The 23761-nt window shown below is 36.7% G+C and overlaps 1 protein-coding gene across 1 annotated transcript in view; it reads left to right on the top strand.

The window, feature by feature from the left end:
* The window catches only part of LOC131382575 (centrosomal protein of 112 kDa-like), a 69205-nt gene that overhangs the window by 5656 nt on the left and 39788 nt on the right, over nucleotides 1-23761 (top strand). The window contains exons 3-5 of the mRNA XM_058434863.1: nucleotides 4958-5071; nucleotides 11248-11438; nucleotides 13052-13224. Coding sequence (XP_058290846.1) covers nucleotides 4958-5071; nucleotides 11248-11438; nucleotides 13052-13224 — 478 coding nt within the window. The remainder of the gene's footprint in view (nucleotides 1-4957; nucleotides 5072-11247; nucleotides 11439-13051; nucleotides 13225-23761) is intronic.

The raw sequence follows: 23761 nt of genomic DNA, 5'->3' as shown, positions 1-23761 counted from the left end.
TTTTAGGCAGTCACGAGAGATTTTTAAACAGGAAGTGATAGGCTTAGCTTTGTCATTAGGAAACTCATTCTGGAGCAGGTGAAGAAAACGGACTCAAGTAGAGAAAACTGACAGTAGGGAGACAGATGATGAGGCTGCCGCAGTAGTTCAAGTAAGTGGTGGGCAGGCCTTTATCTGAGATTGTGGCAGTGAGAATAGGGAAGCAGGCAGATTTTGAGATATTTCTCAGCATTTATTGATGTATTGGTTTGTGGGGGTTTAGAGGATGGGAACATTGAAACTTCTAGCTTGGGAGATAAAGTAGATGATGTCATCAAGCAGAGTACAACATAGATTTATGGAGAAAAACATCAAGGATTTTTTTCTTGGACATATAAATCTAGGTAATAAACAGGACATTAGTGAATAGGTCCAGGAGCTATTGTAAATGAGTCTGGAGTTGCAAAGAGAGGCTGGAGTTTGAAATAAAATTTAAGGGTGAACGGCATGAAACAAATACTTGAAATGATGGTACTGAATGCAATCACTAAGCGAGTATGAAAAGTCAGATCAAAAGGAGACTAAGGAAAGAGCACTGGAAAGTCCATATTGACTGTAGAAGCCAGAGCTATTGAGAGACCAAGAAGGAATGATCTGAGGCAGTAGGGGAGCCAGGAGTGAATGGAACCACTGAAGTCAAAGAAGAGTTTCTTAGGAGCAGGGAGTTGTCAGAAGTGGAAGATGCTGTGAGATGTCAAATAGGATGCAAACTGAAGACAGCCCTTTGGATTTGGCAATTAGTGGATCACTGGTGAACTTTGAAAGATTTTTGCTACCATGATGGAGATAGAAGAGGTAATATACAGGGGGTGAGATCTGGATAGAAGTTGATGAAGTGGAGAAAGTAAGTGGATTTGGTAAATGGAATGCTAGAGTGAGGGGAGATTTTTAAACAGGAAGTGATAGACTTAGCTTTGTTATTAGGAAACTCATTCTGGAACAGGTGAGGAAAATGGACTCAACTAGAGAAAACTGACAGTAGGGAGACAGATGATGAGGCTGCCACAGTAGTCCAAGTTAAGTGGTGAGCAGGCCTTTATCTGAGATTGTGGCAGTGAGAATAGAGAAGCAGGCAGATTTTGAGATATTTCTCAGCTGCTATCAGAGGGGAAGGAGTCAGTGGAGATGGAAAATTTTACATAGCGGATAGGCAATTGATAGAGGACAGATAGAGGGAGAGTTATTGTGTCTGATACAGGAGCAGAGGTGGAAGAGTGTTTTCTCTGAGAGGTAAGTTGAGAGATGGGAGGAACGACATCTTGGGGTGGTACCACCTGGCTATTATTTTTTCCGTGAAGCAAAATGTATGATTTTTAAATTGAGAGGAGAGGCTGGAGTTATTCAAGGGGCTGTAAGATATTTGGGAAAAGTTTTAAAGCTGCTTCGTGGAGTAGGAAATAGCGAGACTCCTGAGGGTTCAGGTAATGTTGGAAGCTGTCTGACTACAAGGCAGTGCCATTTTTTTCCAGCAACCCTGTAGAGCATGAAGGAGGGCATCAAGGGATTGCGGCCTTGCCAAGTAGAAAGGAAAGATCTAGTGGAATAAGAAGAGAGCATTTAAGAGGACAAGAGGCGGCCGGGCATGGTGGCTCATGCCTGTAATCCCAGCACTTTAGGAGGCCGAGGCAGGCGGATCACGAGGTCAGGAGATCAAGACTAGCCTGGCTAACACAGTGAAACCCCGTCTCTACTAAAAATACGAAAAATTATCTGGGCGTGGTGGTGGGTGCCTGTAGTCCCAGCTACTCGGGAGGCTGAGGCAGGAGAATTCCTTGAACCTGGGAGGCGGAGGTTGCAGTGAGCCGAGATCATGCCACTGCATTGCAGCCTGGGTGACAGAGTGAGATTCCGTCTCAAAAAAACAAAAAAACAAACAAACAAACAAACAAACAAAAAAACGAAAAGAAAAGAAAAAAGAGGACAAGAGGTTAGTTTCAGACGGATTTCTTTGCAAGATGACAGAGATGAGAAAGGGGAGTACGTGGTAGTCAGATGGTTGGAGCGTTGAGCCTCATGAGGGATTTTGGGGCTGAGGGAGGAAGAGCAGTAGTTGGGAAGTGGCAAGATGGATCTTGGTAAGTGTTTTCCTTCCACTGCGTGGTTGAGTGGAGAAAGTGAAAGACTACAGAGGATGCATGAGAGAGCAGGTGGGGAGAGAGAGAGAGAGAGAATGAGAGAGATTATGAGAGACCTTGGCTTACCTCTAATGACTGAGGAAAGTAAAGTCAGCAAGTAAAAGCTAGGATTTACTTACAGAGACGGGGTAGAGAGAACTTTCTATGAAGAGGTTGTTGATGATGAAATGGTGGAAACCATATGATAATGTGATAAATATTAGAAGCTGGTTTAGCAGATAGAGGGCAGTTTGTGGAGCAAGATAGCTTATGAGGCAGAACAAAGCTTTTCACCAAATATAGAATTTGTAAATGGAATAAATGAAAAATTGGCACCATTCATAATGTAAAGGTAGCGCACATCCCTATCAGGACATTTCACAATTTAAAGGAACATGTAGAGTATGGATGTATTTTTAACTTAACAAATTTTGTCAAAACCTACACTTTTGATTTTTGGGATTCACCCCCTTTGTATTCAGTGTTTTTCCTGTTAATTAGAAGTATGATGACCAATATTTTATAGTTTTTAAAGAGGATTAAAAAATTTATATTTGGTGGAGGGTGCAGTGGCTCATGCCTGTAATCCCAGCACTTTGGGAGGCTGAGGTGGGTGGATCATGAGGTCAGGAGTTCGAGACCAGCCTGACCAACATGGTGAAACTCTGTCTCTACTAAAAATAGAAAAATTAGCCAGGCATGGTGGTGTGTGCCTGTAATCCCAGCTACTCAGGAGGCTGAGGCAGGAGAATCGCTTGAACCCAGGAGGCGGGGTTTGCAGTGAGCCATGATTATGCCATTGCACTCTGTAGCCTGGGCAACAGAGCAAGACTCTGTCTGAAAAAAATTTTTTTAAAATTTATATACAGCAAATGCACTTTTTTTGGCATGTAGTTCTATCAGTTTTTACACACTGTAGGTTCTCATAACTTCCTACATAGACAGTGTACAGAACAATTCCAACATGCCAAATCGTTTCTTTGTGCCATCCCTTTGTGTTGAGACTCTGCTGCCACTGCTAACCCCATGAGCCGCTGATCCGTTCTTTATGTTTATATTGTTTGCCTTTTCTAGAATGTCACACAAATGGAATTAGGCAGTATGCAGCCTTTTGAGAAGGGCTTCTTTCACTTAGCATAAGGATTTGAAGTTTCCATGTTGTGTGTGTATCAGTAGTTCATTCCTTTCTGTTGCTGAGTACTATGTTATTGTGTGGATATGCCACAGTTTATCTAGTCCCCAGTTGAGGGACATTTGGGCTGTTTTCAGTTGTTTGGTGGTTATTTAAAAAAAATCACATTTGGATTTTTGTGTGTATATAGATTTTTCTTTTCACTTAGCTAAATACCTGGGAGTGGGATTTCTGGGTCATAGGCTGAGTGTGTGTTTATTTTTGTAAGAAACTGCCAAACTGTTTTCCAGAGTGCCTGTACTATTTTGTATTTCTACCAGCAATGCATGAGAGTTCCTGTTGTTGTACATCCTCACTAGCACTTGGTATTGTTTGCATTTTTAATGTTAGTGGTATCTCAGTATAGTTTTAATTTGCATTTCTGTAATGATATTGAGCATCTTATCATGTACTTACTTGCCATCTGTATTTCTTCTTTGGTAAAGGGACTAATTTTTTTTGCTGATTATCGGGGTAGTTTGTTTTCTGATTGTTGAGTTTTGAGAGTTCCTTATGTATTCTCAATACAAGTCTCATATGAGATGTATGATTTGCAAATATTTCGTTCTGGTCTGTGGCTTATCTTCTCAATTCCTTAACAGAGTCCTTTACAGGACACTTTTTTTTTTGTGAAGTTCAATATATCAGCTTTCTTTTTTATTTTTGAGATAGGGTCTTGCTCTATCTAGCACCGAGGCTAGAGTTTAGTGGTGCGATCATGGCCCACTGCAGCCTTGACCTCTCACACTTTCAAGCAATCCTCCCACCTCAGCATCCGAAGTAGCTGGGACTACAGGTACGTACCACTACACCTGGCTAATTTTTAATTTTTTTTTGTTTTGTAGAGATGGGGTCTCACCAAATTACCCAGGCTGGTCTTTAACTCCTGGGTTCAAGCATTCCTCCTGCCTGGGCCTCCCAAAGTTCTGGGATTACAGGCATGAGCTATCGTGCCTAGTCAGTTTTTCCTTTAGTGGGTAGTGCTTTTAATGTTGTATATGAGAAATCTTAGCCTTACTCAAGTTTGCAAAGATTTCCTCCCATGCTTTCTTCTAAGAGTTGTATAGTTTTACATTTTTACACTTAGGTCTGTGATGCATATTGAGTTAATTTTTATATACAGGATGAAGTTTAGGTTGAGGTTCAATTCGTTGTTTTTTTTTTTTTTTTGTATATGGATATCCAGTTGTTATGACATCATTTGTTGTAATAACTGTCATTTCTTCATGGATCACACCTTTGTTGAAAATCAGTTGTTCATGTTTGTTTTGGTCTGTTTCTGGACTTTCTAATCTTTTCCATTGATCTATCTTTTCACCAATACCAATTGTCTTGACTACTGTGGCTTTGGAGTACATCTTAAAATCTGATAATGTGAGTTCTCCAACTTTGTACTTTTTCAAAATTGTTTGGGCTCTTTAGTTCCTTTACCTTTTCATGTAAATTTTAGAGTTAAGCTTATCTCTACAAATAATACAGCTGGGTTTTGATTGGAATTGCACTAAATCTACAGGTCAATTTGGGGAGAACTGATATTTAACTCTTACGAGTTTTTTTTTTAAATGTCTCTCATCAGAGTTTTGTAGTTTTCAGCATACAAATCCTTAATATTTTGATTTAAAATCTTTTACAGATTGGATTATGGAAGTGGGAAGTGAAGAAGAAAAATGGGAGAAGCTGGATGCAGAATTTGATCACTTTGTGGTTGATATGAAGCCCTTTGTTCTAAAATTACCTCATAGGACAGGTAAGATTATGTTTGAAAATTAGATTCTTAAGATTAAGTTTTTTCTTTATATTATTTAGTCAAACCAATGAACTATCAACATGGAAGAAAAACTGATTTTCTCTAGTAACAATTTTTGCCATTGACATAGGACTGTTTACACTGAGTTGTTCAAGGGTAGATAGACATTCAGTGATAATGTCTTGCCAAACTGTGGACAGATCTTATTGTGATGCCTCGTCTCACATGTCATGAGCTTACAGCACATGGATCTCTAAAGTTAGCTACAACCTTTTTTCTTGCATCTTTTTCTTTTCTCTGTGGAAATTTTTCTTGCAAAGTTTTCTTCTTTCTATGGAAAGGGCCAGAGACAGGAGGAGCCTACTGTTCTCCTGTTCTCTGGCCTTTTTGTCTATCAAAGCAGAAAATAATCTATTGGTCTTTTATGCTTATTTGTTGGCATAACAAAATCCAGTGTGAATAAAGTTTTGTTGCTATCTTGTCTCCAATTCCTGGCCTGTTATTTCTAATTATGGAATGAAAGTCTTTTTCTCAAGTTGGAGAATTTTCATGTAACTTAAGGCACTAGAGAGCAATTGGAGAGAATTTTGGGGACTGGGAAGATTCTCTAAGCCATAGTAGGTGTAAGATTGTCTGTAAAGGTAAATGTGACTTGGTAGCTTTTGAGTGGTAGGTTTGAAGTGGGACCAGGAAACTATGGCTTTTACTTTTTCCAAGTTGCCTGTTTCCCTGACGTGTCTGAGTGGACTCTATATTCAGTGAGGAACTGACTCAGTATTAAATATAGCAATCCCCCCTAATCTTGAGGAATACATTCCAAGACCCCCAGAGGTTGCCTGAAACAGCTGATAGTACTAAAACCTATATGCGCTCTGTCTTTTCCTTTACATACACACTGATGATTAAATTTAGTTTATCAGTTAGGTACAGTATGAGATTGACAACAATAGCTAATAATAAAATAGAACAATTATAACAATATAATGTAATAAAAATTGTGTGAAAGTAATTTCCCTCTTTCTAAGTATCTTATTGTATTGTACTCACCTATTTTTGGACTGCATTCGAGTGTGGGTAACTGAAACAGAGGAAAGCAAAACCATGGATAAGTGGAGAGACTGTTGCCTTTATTCCAGGGAGCTGTGTTAGGAGAAGGGAGTATGATATATAAATTATGCATTCTGTGTTCACCTATTGTTCTAGGGCCTTCAACCTTTCCTAGTCCTGGGTAAGTTGCCATGGTCTTCCCTTGAAGACCTCCTCCTCTGCCTTCTGCTCTTGACCTTGTCGGGCTTTAACCTCTTCTTTCTTCCTCTGATATTTTTCAAAGGAATGTTTCATGTCCCATGACTCAAGTTCATGATTATTTGAATGATATCTAATGATATTTTTATATTGCATCCTCTTCTAATATTCACTACCTTTTTTTCTTTTTGTCTTAGATTTGCTGATTAGGAAACATTTGTATTAAAATTTCTCATTGTAAATGTATTTCAAATCAAACCATCCTCATATTTTATCTTTTTTAAAAAAAAGATTTTAGGGGCCAAGCACGGTAGCTCACGTCTGTAATCCTAGTACTTTGGGAGGCTGAGGCGGGTGGATCATGAGGTCAGGAGATCAAGACCATCCTGGCTAACATGGTGAAACCCCGTCTCTACTAAAAATACACACACACACACAAAAATTAGATGGGCGTGTTGGCGGGCGCCTGCAGTCCCAGCTACTTGGGAGGCTGAGGCAGGAGAATGGCGTGAACTCGGGAGGCAGAGCTTGCAGTGAGCCGAGATTGCACCACTGCACTCCAGCCTGGGTGACAGAGCAAGACTCCATCTCAAAAGAAAAAAAAATTAGGTACATAGAATTCATTAATTGTAATCTTTGATTCCTTGACACATTGTCAATATTGGTACATCCATGGCTTTCTTTTATTTAATTAGTTTATGATAAGCAATCCGAAACTCACATCTTAAACAAGAACTAGAAATTCATAATAAATTACATCTTATTGCTAAATTCAACTTGTGATAATGGGTTTTCCCATTATTTTACATAGAGGAATGAATTCTTTCATTAACCAAATTGTACTAAATTCTGGACATTAGAATATTATATAGATTGCAGTTTGCTATGGGATGTGGAAAGTATGTAGATTGAAAAACTATTTACTTAAGTTTATCAGTTTCACTTTTGTATTTTCTTCTTGTTCAAAGTGTTCCCAATATTTCATGAAGTTTGTTTCATGATTATATAATTTTCACAGCAAAAAATACAAAAAATTTTAAAGGCATAAGTTTCCAACCTGAAATGATGTTTGCAACATAGTCAATCCGGTCTTAGTGATTTTTGTAGGTAAAACAATAAATGAATATGACCTTTGTAAACTAAAAGATTAGAGCAGATTTATGATTTGCATTAGATATATAATCCTCAAATTGACTTAGACTGATAAAAAATTAATACCAGAATAGTTTTCATGAGACCTAAAACAATCCTGTGTCATGGCAAGATAATATAGACCATTGTATGTGGGTTAAACTGTGCTGTGATTTTTAGGTAGATTTTGAAAAGAATAATTATTTCACAAAATGACATGTAAATAGTGCTCAATTATTTTTAAAGATGTTAAAACCCTCAATCAGTCAGCTACAAATCCCTGGGTATTATTGGATTTCATAAAACATTCAAGATTTAATTTTAGAATAAGTTGAAAATGCTTAGATAAATCAGAGATTGCATTTTATCTCTTTCAAGGTTTACATAATTAAAATTATGGAAAGATTTTTTCAATACATCTAAAATTATTTTAGAGATGCAAAATTATAACAAAATTTTATCACAGAAATTTATTTATAAAACGTCTCCCAGCAAAGAAAAGCCCTGGACTTGATGGCTTCACTGATGAATTTTACTAAACATTTAAAGAATAATACCAATCTTACTCAAACTATTCAAAAAAAATAGGGGAGGGAGGAATATTTTCAAAGTCATTCTGTGAGGCCAGTATTACCCTGATACCAAAACCAGACAAAGATACATCAAAAAAAAGAAAACTACAGGCCAGTATCCCTGATGAACATTAATGCAAAAATCCTCAGCAAAATACTTGCAAACAGAATTCAACAATATATTAAAAAGATCATTCATCATGACCAACTAGGATTTATTCCAGGGATGCAAGGATGGTTCAACATATGCAAATCAATCCATGTGATAAATCATAACACAATGGTGGACAAAAACTGTATGATCATTTCAATTAATGCTGGAAAAGCATTTGATAAAATTCAACATCCCTTCGTGATAAAACCCCTAAAAAAACTGGGTATCGAAGTAACATTCCTCAACATAATAAAATTCATATATGACAGACCCATAGCTAGTATTGTACTGGATAGGGAAAAACTGAAAGCCTTTCCTTTAAGATCTGGAATACAACAAGGTTGCTCACTTTCACCACTGTTATTCAACATAGTATTGGAAGTCCTAGCTAGAGCAGTCAGGCAAGAGAAAGAAATAAAGGGCATCGAAATTGGAAAGGAAGAAGTCAAATTATGCTTGTTTAAAGATGCTATGATCTTATATTGGAAGTACCTAAAGACTCCCCCAAAAAACTATTAAAACAGATAAACAAATTCAGTAAAGATGCAGGGTGCAAAATCGACATACAAAAATCAGTAACATGTCTATATGCCAACAGCAAACAATCTGAAAAAGAAATCAAGAAAGTAATCTCATTTCCAGTTGCTACAAATAAAATAAAATATCTAGGAATTAACCAAAGAAGTGAAAGATCTCTATAATGAAAACTATAAAACGTTAATGAAAGAAATTGAAGAGGACGCAAAAAAATAGAAAGATACTCTATGTTCATGGATTGAAATAATCAATATTGTTAAAATGTCCATCCTACCCAAACCAATCTGCAGATTCAGTGCAATCCCTATCAAAATACCAATGACATTCTTCACAGAAATAGAAAAAAACAACCTTAAAATTTATGTAGAACCACAAAAGACCCAGAATAGCCAAAGTTATCCTGAGCAAAAATAATAAAACTGGAGGAATTACATTACCTGACTTCAAATTATACTACAGAGCAATTGTAACCAAACTGTCATGGTACTGGCATAAAAACAATCACATGGACCTATGGAACAGAATTAAAAACCCAGATACAAATCTATACATTTACAGTAATTTCATTTTTGACAAAGGTGTGAAGGACTTATACTGGAGAAAGGACAGTCTCTTCAGTAAATGGTGCCATTTACTTAAGTTTATCAGTTTCACTTTTGTATTTTCTTGTAAAAAGTAATCCCAATATTTCATGAGTTTGTTTTGTGATTACATAATTTTCACAGCAAAAATGCAAACATTTTTAAAGGCATTCTTCTGTATATGGATATCAAGTTTTCAATATCCCTATACAGAAGAATGAAACTAGACCCCTATCTCCCACCATATACAAAAATAAAAATGGATTAAAGACTGAAATCTAAGACCTCAAACAAGAAAACTACTAAAATAAAACATTGGGGAAAATCTCCAGGGTATTGGTCAGGGCAAAGATTTCTTGAGTAATACTTCAAAAGCACAGGCAACCAAAGCGACAATGGACAAATGGGATCTCATCAAGTTAAAAAGCTTCTGCAAAGGAAACAATCAACAAAGTGAAGAGACAATCCAGAGAATGAGAGAAAATCTTTTCAAACTATTCATCTGACAAGGGAATAACCAGAATATATAAGGAGCTCAAACAACTCTATACAAAAAAATCAAATAATCTGATTTAAAAATGGGCAAAAGATCTAAATAGACATTTCTCAATAGAAGACATACAAATGGTAAACAGGCATGTGACAAGATGTTCAACGTCACTGATCATCAGAGCAACACAGATAAAAACTACAGTGAGATATTATTTCACCCCAGTTAAAATGGCTTTTATCCAAAGACAGGCAATAACAAACACTGGCAAGGATGTGGAGAAAAGGGAACTCTCCTACACTTTCGGTGTTAAAGCAAATTAGTGGAGTGACTATGGAGAAGAGTTTGAGATTCCTCAGAAAAACTAGAAAATAGAGCTACCATGTGATCCAGCAATCCCACTGCTAGTTATATACCCAAAAGAAAGGAAATCAGTGTATCCAAGAGATATCTACACTCCCATGTTTGTGGCAGCACTGTTCACAATAGCCAAGATTTGGAAGCAACCTAAGTGTCCATCAACAGACAAATGGATAAAGAAAATGTGATACATGTACACAATGGAGTACTCAGCCATAAAAAAGAATGAGACCCTGTCATTTGCAACAACATGGCTGGAACTGGGGGACATTATGTTAAGTGAAATAAGCTGGGCACAGAAAGACAATCTTCACATATTCTCCTAATTTTTGGGAGCTAAAATTAAAACAATTCAACTCATGGAGATAGAAGGACGGTTTGCAGAGGGTGGGAAGGATGGGTGGGGAGGAAGTGGGGATGGTCAATGGGTACAAAAACATAGAGAGAATACAACCTAGTATTTGACAGCACAACAGAGTCACTACAGTCAATAATAATTTAATGGCATATTTAAAAATAACTAAGAGTATAATTGGATTGTTTGTAATACAAAGGATAAATGCTTGAAGTGATGGATAGATACCCCATTTATCCTGATGTGACTATTATACATTACGTGCCTGTATCAAAATATCTCATGTACTGCCTAAATATATATATCTACTGTGTACTCACAATAATTAAAAATTAAAAATTAAAGTTATTTAATGATAATCTAGAGATTTTATTTTTGAGAAAATATTTCTTTGCGTTTGTCTTTCTCATTTACCAATTACCTAATAAAGTTAAATTGTAGACCAGGAGTTAGCAGACAATGGCCCATGGGCCAACTCCTGCCCACAGTCTTTTTTTGTCAGGTTTTATTGGAACATAGTCATGCCATTTGTTTACTTACAGTCTCTGAGTGCTTTCATGCTACAGTGGCAGAGTAGTTGTGCCAGAGATCATATGGCCTGTGAAGCCTAAAGTATATACTCTCTGGCCTTTAACAGAAAAGGTTTGTTGGTCCTTCTTTTAGACTAAAGCAGGTGCTATTATAGGTCTTTGTAATCGAATGTTTCATTTTATAAAAAATCAAGTTTCTAATAGTTCTTCTGTATTTATAGAACGGCAGAGGTGTGCTCTTTGGATTAGAAAGCTGTGCGAACCTTCAGGAACAGGTGCAGGAATAATGGGGAGGAAGAATCGGAACCTGTATGCAAAATTATTATTGCATATGCTTAAACGAGGTGTGCTTGAAGGCCCTTTTACACACCGACCTGAACCCGGGACACTAAAAATTCTACCTTCATACATGGTAGGTATCAATGAACAAAAGATATATATTAGTTTCATTTAAAAAAAAGCATCAAGTTATCATCCCTTTGGGGAATGGTAATACTATTAGATTGTATGTGCTAGATAATATATTAAAATTGTTTTTTTCTTCATGATTCAATTTTTTCCACCTTTAATAAAATACATGTATTGCTTATAAGGGGAGTATCCTTATTGATTTAGTTATGCCTCAGTATTCAACAATATTTCTAAAAAACTGAAAATGAAATTTTTTATATTGAGCTTTACTTTTTGCTAATTTTCACTGGATTATAATGGTAATTTTTATGTAATTCAGCAAATTCTAGTTTTTAAACTCTTTCATATATATTTAAACGTTCATGAGAGATTGGAGTGCATGATTTGTAAAAGTTCCTTTTTACTCTAATAAAATGACAGTAATAAATTGGAGTTTAAAAGTCATTTTCTGTACTTAAATTAATTTCATTGTCAAAATCAGCTTTATTGCAAAGGCAGTTATTATGCTTGGTGGATAAATTGTCACTGTCCTGGTCCTTGTAACCATAAAATATAACTTGGTTTGTGTGGTATTTGAGTGCCTGTACTTAAGAAGGAGTACTAGGTATTGGTAGCTTTGGTAGTTGCTGTTAGGATAGATATGTATTTTTTTAATGAACTGCAGAATTCCTGTGTGATGTATTTTAAAACTTTTTATATTTTATCAGTTTACTTAAAGCACAACTTAGTCAAGTTGCACGCTGAGCATTAGAGAATAATTCCTGTTTTCCGTGGCACAATGCCAAAAGTTTTAATGACTGTGTCATTTAAAAAGAAATTTCTGTGCATGTCCCATATGGAGTGGAGGATCTTGTGTCATCCTCCCTAAAGAACAGTGCCTTGAGGATTTTGTCTGTAGGATTGGGAGAATTGTTGCAGAGATGTGCAGTCAATGCAGAGTTTTCTTTAGAAACGTGTAAAGGTAGAACATTTTATGAAGCACATCTAGATTTGAAGATACGAGTATATTGTATCATGTTTTCCCATTCACACAATTTCATAGAATCAAAGGGAAGGACTTTATTTAACAAATAATAATAATGTGAAAGTTTAGAGAACTCTCTTGGGTTTCCCAGCTAGTTAGTAGTGTGGCCAGAACTAAATCCCAGGTTTTTCACTCTGCTGTTCCTACCTTATCAAGGGATTCCTAATTTTAATTCCTGGGTTGCATTGTTTGTGTTTCTCGTCCCACTGATTTCTTTTTGTGTGTGTGTAAAGTAGTTAGTGATTACAGAAAGAGATAGGATAGCATATAATTAAAAAAAAACTTTGTATTTAACTTTTCGTCTTTAATATTCCTTTTGTAATATAAACATTACTATCAGATTTATCTGTTATGTACTTCTGTTTATTGTATTTCTTAGGCAGTAGAGTGCAACTAAAATGTAAATATGTTATCACTTAATGTATTTTAATATCTCATAATTCAATGTACATTTAATTTTTTAAATGTTTGAATGTAATTGAATTTGAGTATTTGAAAGGCTGTTATCAAACTTGAAACTTGGTGGAAATTTTAGTGGTTTTATTATAGTACATTTTGAAAGAATAATTTTTCTAACTTTTAAAAATCAGTCCATCTATTTTGATGAACCAAATCCAGCACGAGCAAAAGGTTCAAGCCCAGAGGGATTACCAGCCTGGGTACTGGGTGAGCCAGAGACAAGTGAACACAAATTAAATGAATCATGGAAACTCTCTTCTGGAGAAGATGACACTTTGGTGCAGTCGCCAACTGATGTCTACAGGTATGCTAAGAGAATGGGATTTTGAATGTGTTTCATCATTTAGTCTGTCTTTGGAACTGATTTATACATTCTGTTTTTCCTTTTTTTTAAATGGTAAGTAGTTTTACTTTTCCCTTAACTGCACATTCAAGATTATTTTATATTTTTAGCCATTTAATAGATACCTGTTAACTTCATATATATTTTTGATTGCTTGACAAGTGGTCCCTGAGCATCTTTAAATGACACAATTATGTATTTTCCTTTATGACAAGCATACATTAAAAGCATTATCAATAACTTGAACAAAATATAAAATCCTGCAAATCCACCTTGAACAATATTTGTTTTCACTTAATGATATAATGAATGTAAGCATAAACCCCATTAGACAGTGCTTTCTTACTAGAGTATTAAATAGGTTTTTTTTAGTGCAAATAAAAATAAATTTCTGAGTTTTTGAAATGTACAAAAAGGCCATTATTGTGGTAGCATAATTTTTGGCTTTAGGGAAGGGATAGATGTAAATTTGGACTTTTATCAAATTTTTACTTTTCCGTTTGGCCTTATTCCTTGAAATGTTAAAATACAGGACAGTGTCAATTACCATGTACCATACTTTGTAGTTCAATCCTCACCATTCTCTTGGTAATTTTAATTTTAGAAATCTGTTTCTGTTAACAGTATAATCTTTCTTGTCCACTATAATTTTTTTGGTTTGTTCCTTAAACAGATATAGAAATATCATTAGTAATTTGAAATGTCTCCACAGTTGATGTAGTCTGTTTATATGTGTTTTTCAGACCTGAGATATTATGGTCGAAAAATATAAACAGGCTGGGCATGGTGGCTCACGCCTGTAATCCCAGCAATTTGGGAGGCCGAGGTGGGTAGATCACGAGGTCAGGAGATGGAGACCATCCTGGCTAACATGGTGAAACCCCATCTCTACTAAAAATACAAAAAATTAGCCAGGCGTGGTGGCGGGTGCCTGTAGTCCCAGCTACTCAGGAGGCTGAGGCAGGAGAATGGCATGAACCTGGGAGGTGGAGCTTGCAGTGAGCCGAGATCGCGCCACTGCACTCCAACCTGGGCAATAGAGCAAGACTCTTGTCTCAAAAAAAAAAAAAAAGATAAAAGTGAGAGATCCAGTCCATATGAAATTATTTAAGTAGAAAGGAGAAACAGAATGGGGAGGCAAAAAGGAAGAGGTGAAATAGTTAAGGGCATGTTCAGAAGAGTAAAAAGAAACGAATAGATAAGTCTGTAGGAAGTGTGGTTTTAAAATACTTATTTTTACATTCATAGGAGAATTACAATTAGAAGAGGTGTAATTGTAGAATTTTTGTAGCCTTTGAAGCAATCTTTTTATATAGAGGTATAAAGAGATTGTGGTCTGTATACAAAGAAAAATACGATTCTTAGTTTAGCTGCAAAATACATCAGTTGTTTCCCAAAATATCTGCTAAGAGTCCAGCTAAATTCTGGGTTCCTTTCTAGATGTAATGAATGTGGAGTTTACAGTACAAAAATAGTTTCGTGTATCTTAGAGCTTAGAGCATAGTTTGAAAATGTGTGATCTTCCTGAACTGAATGAATCGTGTGGGTAGATTTGTTTTGTTGGACTTAAACAATGTCTTTAACAATTTTAAATGAGTTGTCAAAATTAACATTTGGGGAATTTCATATAAAAGCCCAACTTTCTGGCTTCTCTTTAAAACTGGACACCTAGAATTTTTTCCAGGACACAGCCATAGGTTGGAGCTAAGTAGTTCTTGGTTAACCCCCTTAGCATATGCCTTCACGATTTTCTTCTAATTCCTGACACCAAATTTGATGTCTATTGCATCTGTTATTGAGCTTGAGTTTTTCCCCCCTTTAAGTAGGGTTAAGAGGAAAATGAAGTATTTGTTTTTCTATTTTTATGTTCTAGCAAGTGAAAGAAGAAAGGTAGAAAAGAGGGATCATGTGATTTAAGAAGGGAAGAGGATTGGGCACAGCCTGTGCGTCTGTGGTCCTAGCTATTCAAGAGGTGGAAGCAGGAGGTTAGCTTGGGCCCAGGAGTGTGAGGTCAGCCTGAGGAATAGAGTGAGACCTCATCTGTGAACAAAAAACAGAAGGGGAGAGACAGACACTACGTCTTTGTAGAAGTGAAGGATATCCTTATATCTGGCAGTATGATAACTCATCTGTTAAGCCCTCCAGACTTTTGATTTATAACCATTGTTAGATGAGTGGGGGAGAGAGATAAGCACATGGATAGTTTCAATGAAGTGGCTATGCGCAGTCATGGAAGTATTTGCAAGGATTCAGGTGTGTATAAGAGAAGGGTTAAGGATAGGAAATAGACTTGAGATTTCCAGGGAGTCCGGGTGAATAGATTTTTTTCTTCTTTGGAATACAGGATAAAGTTTAAGAAGATACAATGAGACTATCCTTCAACTATTACTCACTGACTTTTTTGAGAAATGAAACCGTAGTAAAATCCCCACAATTGTAAAAAATAACTTAATTCTCTTTGTTGGTCACCTATTATTAAATGGCGTTTTAATGCAAGAGGATTGCTAGAGTATGAGGCATTCGTTGTCAGTTATATAATAAGTAATGAGAGAAACAGGCACTCTTGTGATCCTGGTGAGTCCTACCCATCCTTCAGAGATCGCAACGTGAAAGAAGCCTTATCTGATACCCCAGGGCAGTTTAGGCAACCCTGCTATTTACTCCTTTAGTACTCTGTGTTTCTTTGCTGCCTTCATCCCATGCGTAGAGGCTTACTATCTGTCCTGTGTGCTAGATTGTAAATTTCATGAGGTAGGAACTTGTGTTTTTGCTGTTTGCTGTATTTGCTATATTTCCAGCCCCTAGCACTGGGCAGGAACGTGTTAGGAATTCTGTAAGTATCTATATTCAAGAGTGAATACATGCATGAATGAGTAGATTGTGTTAGACACTGCCACATATTTAATCTGTACAAAATCTCTTTGAAACGGGTATATTGTGACAGAGGAAATTGCCTAAAAGGATTTTTTTTTCTTTTTAACATTTCAGAAAACGTTGAGGGAAGCATAAATTTTAGAAAACATGGAGGGAAGCTTGGATGTAGTTTATAGCGATTCCCTTCACACACTGTGAGGAATATGACAATGAAGGAACTGGAAAGGACATGCTTAAAATATCTTCTGTCAAATGTCAGAATCACTAAGGTCAGTTAGGGCTGCCAAAACAAAATATCTCAGGGTATCTTATGTTTCTTTTAATTTAATAGTTTTAACTTGATTATTTTTACAATTTTAATTTGATTTACATTAGTTAACAGATATTTGTAGTTTTTACATACATGAAGACATTTAAAAATAAAACTAACATTTACTTTAGCTAAAACCAAGAAAACTGATCTTAAGGTGAAATATGTATCATGTGTGACATCAGATCACATGTGGTGAATCAGCTACTGATGGTTCTGTCTTCTTATTTCTTTTCTAAATTTCCCCCTTTAAGTGATCATAGTGTGCTAATGAAAAAGTTAGTATCTGCTAATCTTGACCTAATATATCTAATCAGTTCTGCAAGAAATTGTTTTAAAAAGTTTAAGAGGCTTATAATATTTGACACATGTATGTTTTTATAGTGAATAATTTATTGTTAGTTAGAACTGAAGTTTAATGCTGCCTCATAAATTTTACAGCCACTTCAACTTGTCCTTTGAAAAACCTCTTTAATCTTAAAAGATTTTTCCCCCTTAGTGTTTCTTTTTTGATCACTTTATAAAATCCTGCTTTACTTAGACCTTTTTGTATGTGAAGTATTTCTAATGGCATTTTAGATGATGCTGTTTGTGTCCTAGCCTTTTTATATTATTAAAGATGCAGAGTCCTTTTGAAGCCTTTTTGTTAGGACTCCCTATTCAGTAGAGATGGCACCTTTCCTTTACTTTTATTCTTCCTGTAGGATATGGTATATAGCCTTGTTCCAAACTTGTTAGAAGTATGGTGAGGTCATACTCCATCTGGCTTATTCTCACGCTTTATTTTTTCCTCCAAGTATACATTATATACTAGTGTACTTAGCATTTCACACCAAACAGCTTCAACACTTAGCTAGTAGTCCTGTCCTGGTTCTCTTCTTTGCTTTCATTTTTCATATTTCTTGGTTTAAGGTAATCTTATTACCCATATTTTCTATATGAAAAACTACTGTTCCACATTGCATTGCTATTATATATCTGTTACTGCATTTTTATGTCAAATATCTGCCTATTTTCTTTTCTTTTTTTTTTTTTTTTTGAGATGGAGTCTTACTCTGTCACCCAGGCTAGAGTGCAGTGGCTCAATCTCGGCTCACTGCAACCTCCGCCTCCCAGGTTCAAGCGATTCTCCTGCCTCAGCCTCCAGAGTAGCTGGGATTACAGGCGCATGCCTAGCTAATTTTTGTGTTTAGTAGAGACATGGTTTCACCATGTTGGCCAGGCTGGTCTCGAATTCCTGACCTTAAGTGATATGCCCACTTTGGCCTCCCAAAGTGCTGGGATTACAGGCATGAGCCACCATGCCTGGCCTATCTGCCTATTTTCTTGACAATGAAATATTTTAGTTATATTTGAGTTTGGAGCATGACTTTAGAAAATGTTACTAAGGAGACCATAGACTTAGATCTCATGCATGTATAGTTTGGTTAATTTCATTTAGATCTACAATCATGAGCTATATCAATATATATTATCTTTCTGATCAGCCTTCAGATACTTACTGTGGAGGTCTGATAAAGACCTTAATTGTCTTGATGGTGGTCTTCATGATCCTTCTTCTGGTGTTCATACCCTTATATAATCCCCTCCCCTTGAGTATGGGCAGGACCTGTGACTTGCTTCTAACCAATAGATTATGGCAATGGTAATGGGATATTATTCCCAGGATTACATTGCTTCATCTTGCTAGTAGACTTGCTGTCATTCCGTTTGCTGGCTTTGGAAGAAGCAGCTGCCACAAATCATACATGAATCAGATAGCCATAAGGAACTGAATGCTGCTGACATCCACACGAGTCGAGAAGTGAATCCTTCCCTAGTAGAGCCTCTAGATGAGAACCCAGGTCTGGTCCAATCATGATTGCACCCTTCCGTGGCCCTAAACAGAGGACCCAGTTCAGCTGTGCCTGGACTTCTGACCTGCAGAAACATGAGAAAATTTATGTGTGTTGTTTAAAGCTGTTAAATTTGTAATAATTTGTTATACAGCAATTGATGACTAGTACAGTCTTTATCCTCATTTTAGAAAAGTATGCAATCTATATATAATACATGTTAATAAAAACCTCAGTATAGAAATATTTAGAGTAAAAAGTCACAGTCCTTCTCTCTGTGTCCTCTTTATCCCACTTTCGAGTGGTAATCACCATTAGCAATTTTGTGCATATCGTTTTACAATAGACATCCACACCTATATAATTAAGAAATTACAGGCCGGGCACGGTGGCTTATGCCTGTAATCCCAGCACTTTGGGAGGCCAAGCACGCGGATCACAAGGTCAGGAGTTCGAGACCAGTTTGGCCAATATGGTAAAACCCTGTCTCTGCTAAAAATACAAAAAATTAGCTGGGCATGGTGGTGGGTGCCTGTAGTCCCAGCTACTTGGGAGGCCGAGGCAGGAGAATCGCTTGAACCCGGGAGGCAGAGGATGCAGTGAGCTGAGATTGCACCACTGCACTCCAGCCTGGGTGACAGAGCGAGACTCTGTCTCAGAAAAAAAAAAAAAAAAAAAGAAAGAAATTACAGTTGACTCATGTTGTACATGCTGTTCTGAGACTTGCTCTTTTTTTTTTTACTCAACTGTGTCTTAAACCTGTATCATGTGGACTTTTAAATTATAGATAATCCATAATGTGGATATACTATAATTTAACCTGTCTCTTCTGCTTTTAATTTTTGATTGTTATAAAGAATGCCTGAGTTAACATCCTAGTAATCCATCATCATGCACCTTATTTAAAAATGCACCAAGGGTTTGTTTTAATCAGATATTATACGATGACAGACGTAGAGACAAGTTGCCTTTGAAAGAAGAGTTCATTTCTCACAGTTTCCAAGAGGAGGGAGGCATGCCACACCGTGCAGGCCACGTGGAGAAGCACAAGGGTTGGTCAGGAGGCAGAAGGAGCAAGGAGAAGCATGGATGAGAGCCTTTTTGTACAGTGGTGGGATGTTCCCTATTAGACAGAAAATGAAACACCAATGTTGGGGTTTGTAGTTGGAGGGTTTGTAATATAATTTCCAAGTGCCCACAAAAAGACAGGGATGGTAAGGATGTGAACAACTTTGACTGTTAGTTTGGTCCATGATTTCAAGATGCCAAATTATCAGTTAGAATATCAAGAATGATTATTATATGCCTGCATGTGTTTTGGGCTATTATGGATTCCTAGATGAGAAATTGCTTTGTTGGTGGGGTTATTAGTTGGTTCAACATCTTGTGCAACGGTTAAAAAAAAAATATATATATATATACACACACACATATACGTATATATGTATATATGTGTGTGTATATATACACACACATATATATAGGTTATTATGGCAAGGTCTAATAGGATAAAGTTAAGAAGTACATAAAGTATAGGAAGCTTCCATTTGCGTTTGTGTATATGTGTTTTAGAGGCTGTATGGATACATATGTGTTCGTGTGCAGGGAATCTTTCTGGGTACCACACATGAAACTGTTAAAGGTGGTTAGCTTTAGGGATTGGGACTATTTTGGAGTGTACATTTAAAAACATTCTTGTAAAAAAAATGTGTCTATGGTATTTTTAATAATCACACTCTTCTATTTTGATAGATACTGTCCAGTGCCTTCCGAAATATCTTGTTAAAATGTTTGTGCATACACATTGCAAATTAATAAATTTGTATAACGAATATATATACATTTAAACATAAAAAATTTTCTAGTAAATAAATGTTTGTGGATTCCACTTATATTTCTAATTTGTGAAAGCAGAGGCCAAGTGAGGCAAGTCATACCATTTGTGGATCTCCTACTGCATGCTAGGTACTGTTCTGGAAATCTTTTCCAAGTCATCTGATTGAATCCTCTCTACAGTCCAGTGAGGTTGACATCATTGCCCTTTTGTATTTATAGACGAGGTAACAGCTTCAGGAAAGTCCAGTGACTTTTCCAGTGATGGATCCAATATTGGAATGCAGGGCCTTATGATTTCACACCCATGTTCTTTCTAGTGTATCATATAGGTGTAAGTACTTTATGCTGCAAATATGGAAATTTCAGTTTTATCTGTTTTTTTCCATTTGTACTGCGTCAGCAATCCTGGGCAGCTATTCCTTTGTTTTTGGTTATTTCTAGGTTGAGCTGAAAGAAAGCAGTTTGCCTTTGTTCACATTCCACTTCTGACACTTGGCAACCGTCTGTCCTCAGGCAAGTTACTTAATTTCTCTAAACCCCAGTTTCATCATTTGTAAATGGAGACAGTGGTAGTACTAACTTCGGGGTTAGTACTACCACTGTCTCCATTTGCAAATGGAGTTGTAAGGACAAAGTGAAATAAGGCATGTAGAGCCCTTGACAGAGGGCCTGTTAAGTGTTAGCTGCGGCTACCACCATCATCACTGGTATGGTGATTGTTATTGTAATAGTTCATCAGGGCCTTGCTTGTTAGATTGTTTGACCATTCTTTTGCTTCTGTAATTACTAATCCTCCCAAAGGGTATTATCTTAAAGTCTGTTGGTTATTAATTATTTTCAGTTACTAAAATTCATTTTGTATTCCCTGAGAAAAATAAATTATGACTCTGCAGAAAGGTTATGATTGTAAGTATGAATCCTGCACAATATCAAAATAAAGAATGGTAATTGTATTTTAAAAGAGGCTTTATAGGAATCTTTAAACAATATAACAGGCCTCTTTTTCAAGGATAGAAGGAACACAGAGTGGCTGGTCTCATTGTTTACATTTTTTCACGCCATATATTTGAAGCTGCCTAAGTAACTTTTTTTTTTTTTTTTTTTTGAGATGGAGTCTTGCTCTGTCACCCAGGCTGCAGTGCAGTGGCATGATCTTGGCTCACTGCAACCTCTGTCTCCCGGGTTCAAGCGATTCTTCTGCCTCAGCCTCCTGAGTAGCTGGGATTACAGGCATGTGCCACCATGCCTGGCTAATTTTTTTTTTGTATTTTTAGTAGAACGAGGTTTCATCATGCTGGCCAGGCTGGTCTCGAACTCTTGACCTCAGGTGATCCCCCTCCCTCGGCCTCCCAAAGTGCTGGGATTACAGGTGTGAGCCACTGGGCTCAGCCGGTAACTAATATTTTGATTTTAGTTCACATCATCTATATACTCTTCATGCTTTATCTCAAAGACAGAACACAAAAGTAATAGGTTGTATTCTTGCTTTACAATTCTGTGAAAAATGTTTTGAAGCTTCTTGTTAATGGCTTGCAATTATTTTATGTCTTTTCAGTGAAGTATGTGTGGTCTGGTAGCTTATCACCAAAGTGCAGTTAGGTTCTGGGATAGGGAAAGATGTAAAAAAAAGATTTAATAGCACTTATTATTTTTACTGAAAACTTTGATTAAAAGTTAGGGTAGGGTGAAGAGGAGTAATGTTAAATAAACCCTGACCTTTAAACACTGCTTTACAGTGGAAGAAATACGTTGCTTCTGCTTATTTGAGAGGAATTTATTGATGAAAAAGAAGGCATTTAATTAGATTTCTTTAGGTGCCGTTTTATTAGGGGCCTACACCAGATTGCTTAGGATTTCTAGGAGAGTACAAATAATTATTATTAACTACCTACTATTTTTACCATATCAGATTTAGGCTAATTTTATATAAATTATATATATCTTTTAACTCATGTTGGGTCATCTAAATAATACATGTGTTCATACCTATAAGAAAGAACTTGGAGAATGATTATCCTATTTTAAATGATTATAGAGGACTATAGTTTTTACATCTTTGCTTTAATGAGATTTTGCCATGGGTTATTTGATGCTAGATTTTAGTTTGGAATGAAGATTCTAATTATGGTCCTGCCCTTATTGGAAATGTGACTTGCTTTATAATGATCCTCTTTATGATGTGGTTTTCCAGGAATGCATTGTGGCAAAAAGCTGGGATTCTGTATGTCTTACCCCAATATAGCTAACGTTTCATTTTGTGTGTGCAGTTTAATAACATGGCCAGCAGATGGTGATCAAGTATAATGAAAACCCACTTGTGGTTGAAGAAGTTAATCTATGTGAGCAAACATTTTTCACTTTAAAAATATTGATTTAATTTTTTAGTCTGGGCACACAAAAGAATCTTTTTACTTTGTTAAACTCCATTTTTATATGTAAATGATACTATACTAACATTATAAATTGCTCCTCCTGAAATTCTTGGATAATTTATCAGGGAGCCAATCAATACCTTTCCTTCTTAGTAAAACCTTCTTAAATATTACCTGCCAAAAGCACATTCATTTTATTTGTGAATAACCCTGATGTTTGGGCAAATATGTGTTCTACAGCAGTACTGTTAAATAGAACTTTCTGATGGTAATGTTCTATAGGCGGCACTGTCCAATATGGTCGCCACCAGTAAACGTGACTATTGAACACTTGAAATGTGGCTGGTGTGATTGAAAAACTGAATTTCTAATTTTAATTAACTTAAATAGCCACATGTGATTAGGGGCTACTGTGTTTGGCAGAACAGTACCAGATCTGAATCTTCTGCTTGGCCATTGGAAAACCTGACTGACCAGATGGAGAGCTGGTGACCAGTTCTCTGTCTCGGGGATGTGGGGTGGGGATGGGGACTAGAGCTTGGGTGCTGGTGCATAGAAACTGGCTCTGCCACATGGGAGACCTTTCTTCTGTGCTTACTTGCATTTCATGGGCAGCTCCCTTTTTTGGTGATGATCACCCATGGTCAACATCTAGTTGCTCTTCTCTTGGTCAATTTCTGCTGTCAGAGGAGCTCCTACTAACAAAAAAGAAACTGTTTATAAATACACACACACACACACACACATATGTGTATATTTTTACTGAAAACTTTGATTAAAAGTTAAGGTAGGGTGAAGAGGAGTAATGTTAAATAAACCCTGACCTTTAAACACTGCTTTACAGTGGAAGAAACACATTGCTTCTGCTTATTTGGGAGGAATTTACTGATGAAAAAGAAGGCATACTGAAAAGACATAAAATAATTCCAAGCCATTAACAAGAAGCTTCAAAACATTTTTCACAGAATTGTAAGGCAAGATGGAATTTCACTTTGTCACCCAGGCTGGAGTGCAATGGCACGATCTCGGCTCACCACAGCCTCTGCCTTCTGGGTTCAAGCAATTCTCTGCCTCAGCCTCCTGAGTAGCTGGGATTACAGGTGCCTGCCACCACGCCCCACTAATTTTTGTAGTTTTAGTAGAGACGGGGCTTTTCCGTCTTGGCCAGGCTGGTCTTGAACTCCTGACGTGATCCATCTGCCTCGGCCTCCCGAAGTGCTGGGATTACAGGCTTGAGCTACCATGCCGGCCATTTTTTTTTTTTTTTTTTT

This window comes from Hylobates moloch, unplaced genomic scaffold (genome assembly GCF_009828535.3).
Source record: "Hylobates moloch isolate HMO894 unplaced genomic scaffold, HMol_V3 SCAFFOLD_69, whole genome shotgun sequence".
Lineage (NCBI taxonomy): Eukaryota > Metazoa > Chordata > Mammalia > Primates > Hylobatidae > Hylobates > Hylobates moloch.
This window is presented reverse-complemented; position numbering and strand designations above follow the sequence as displayed.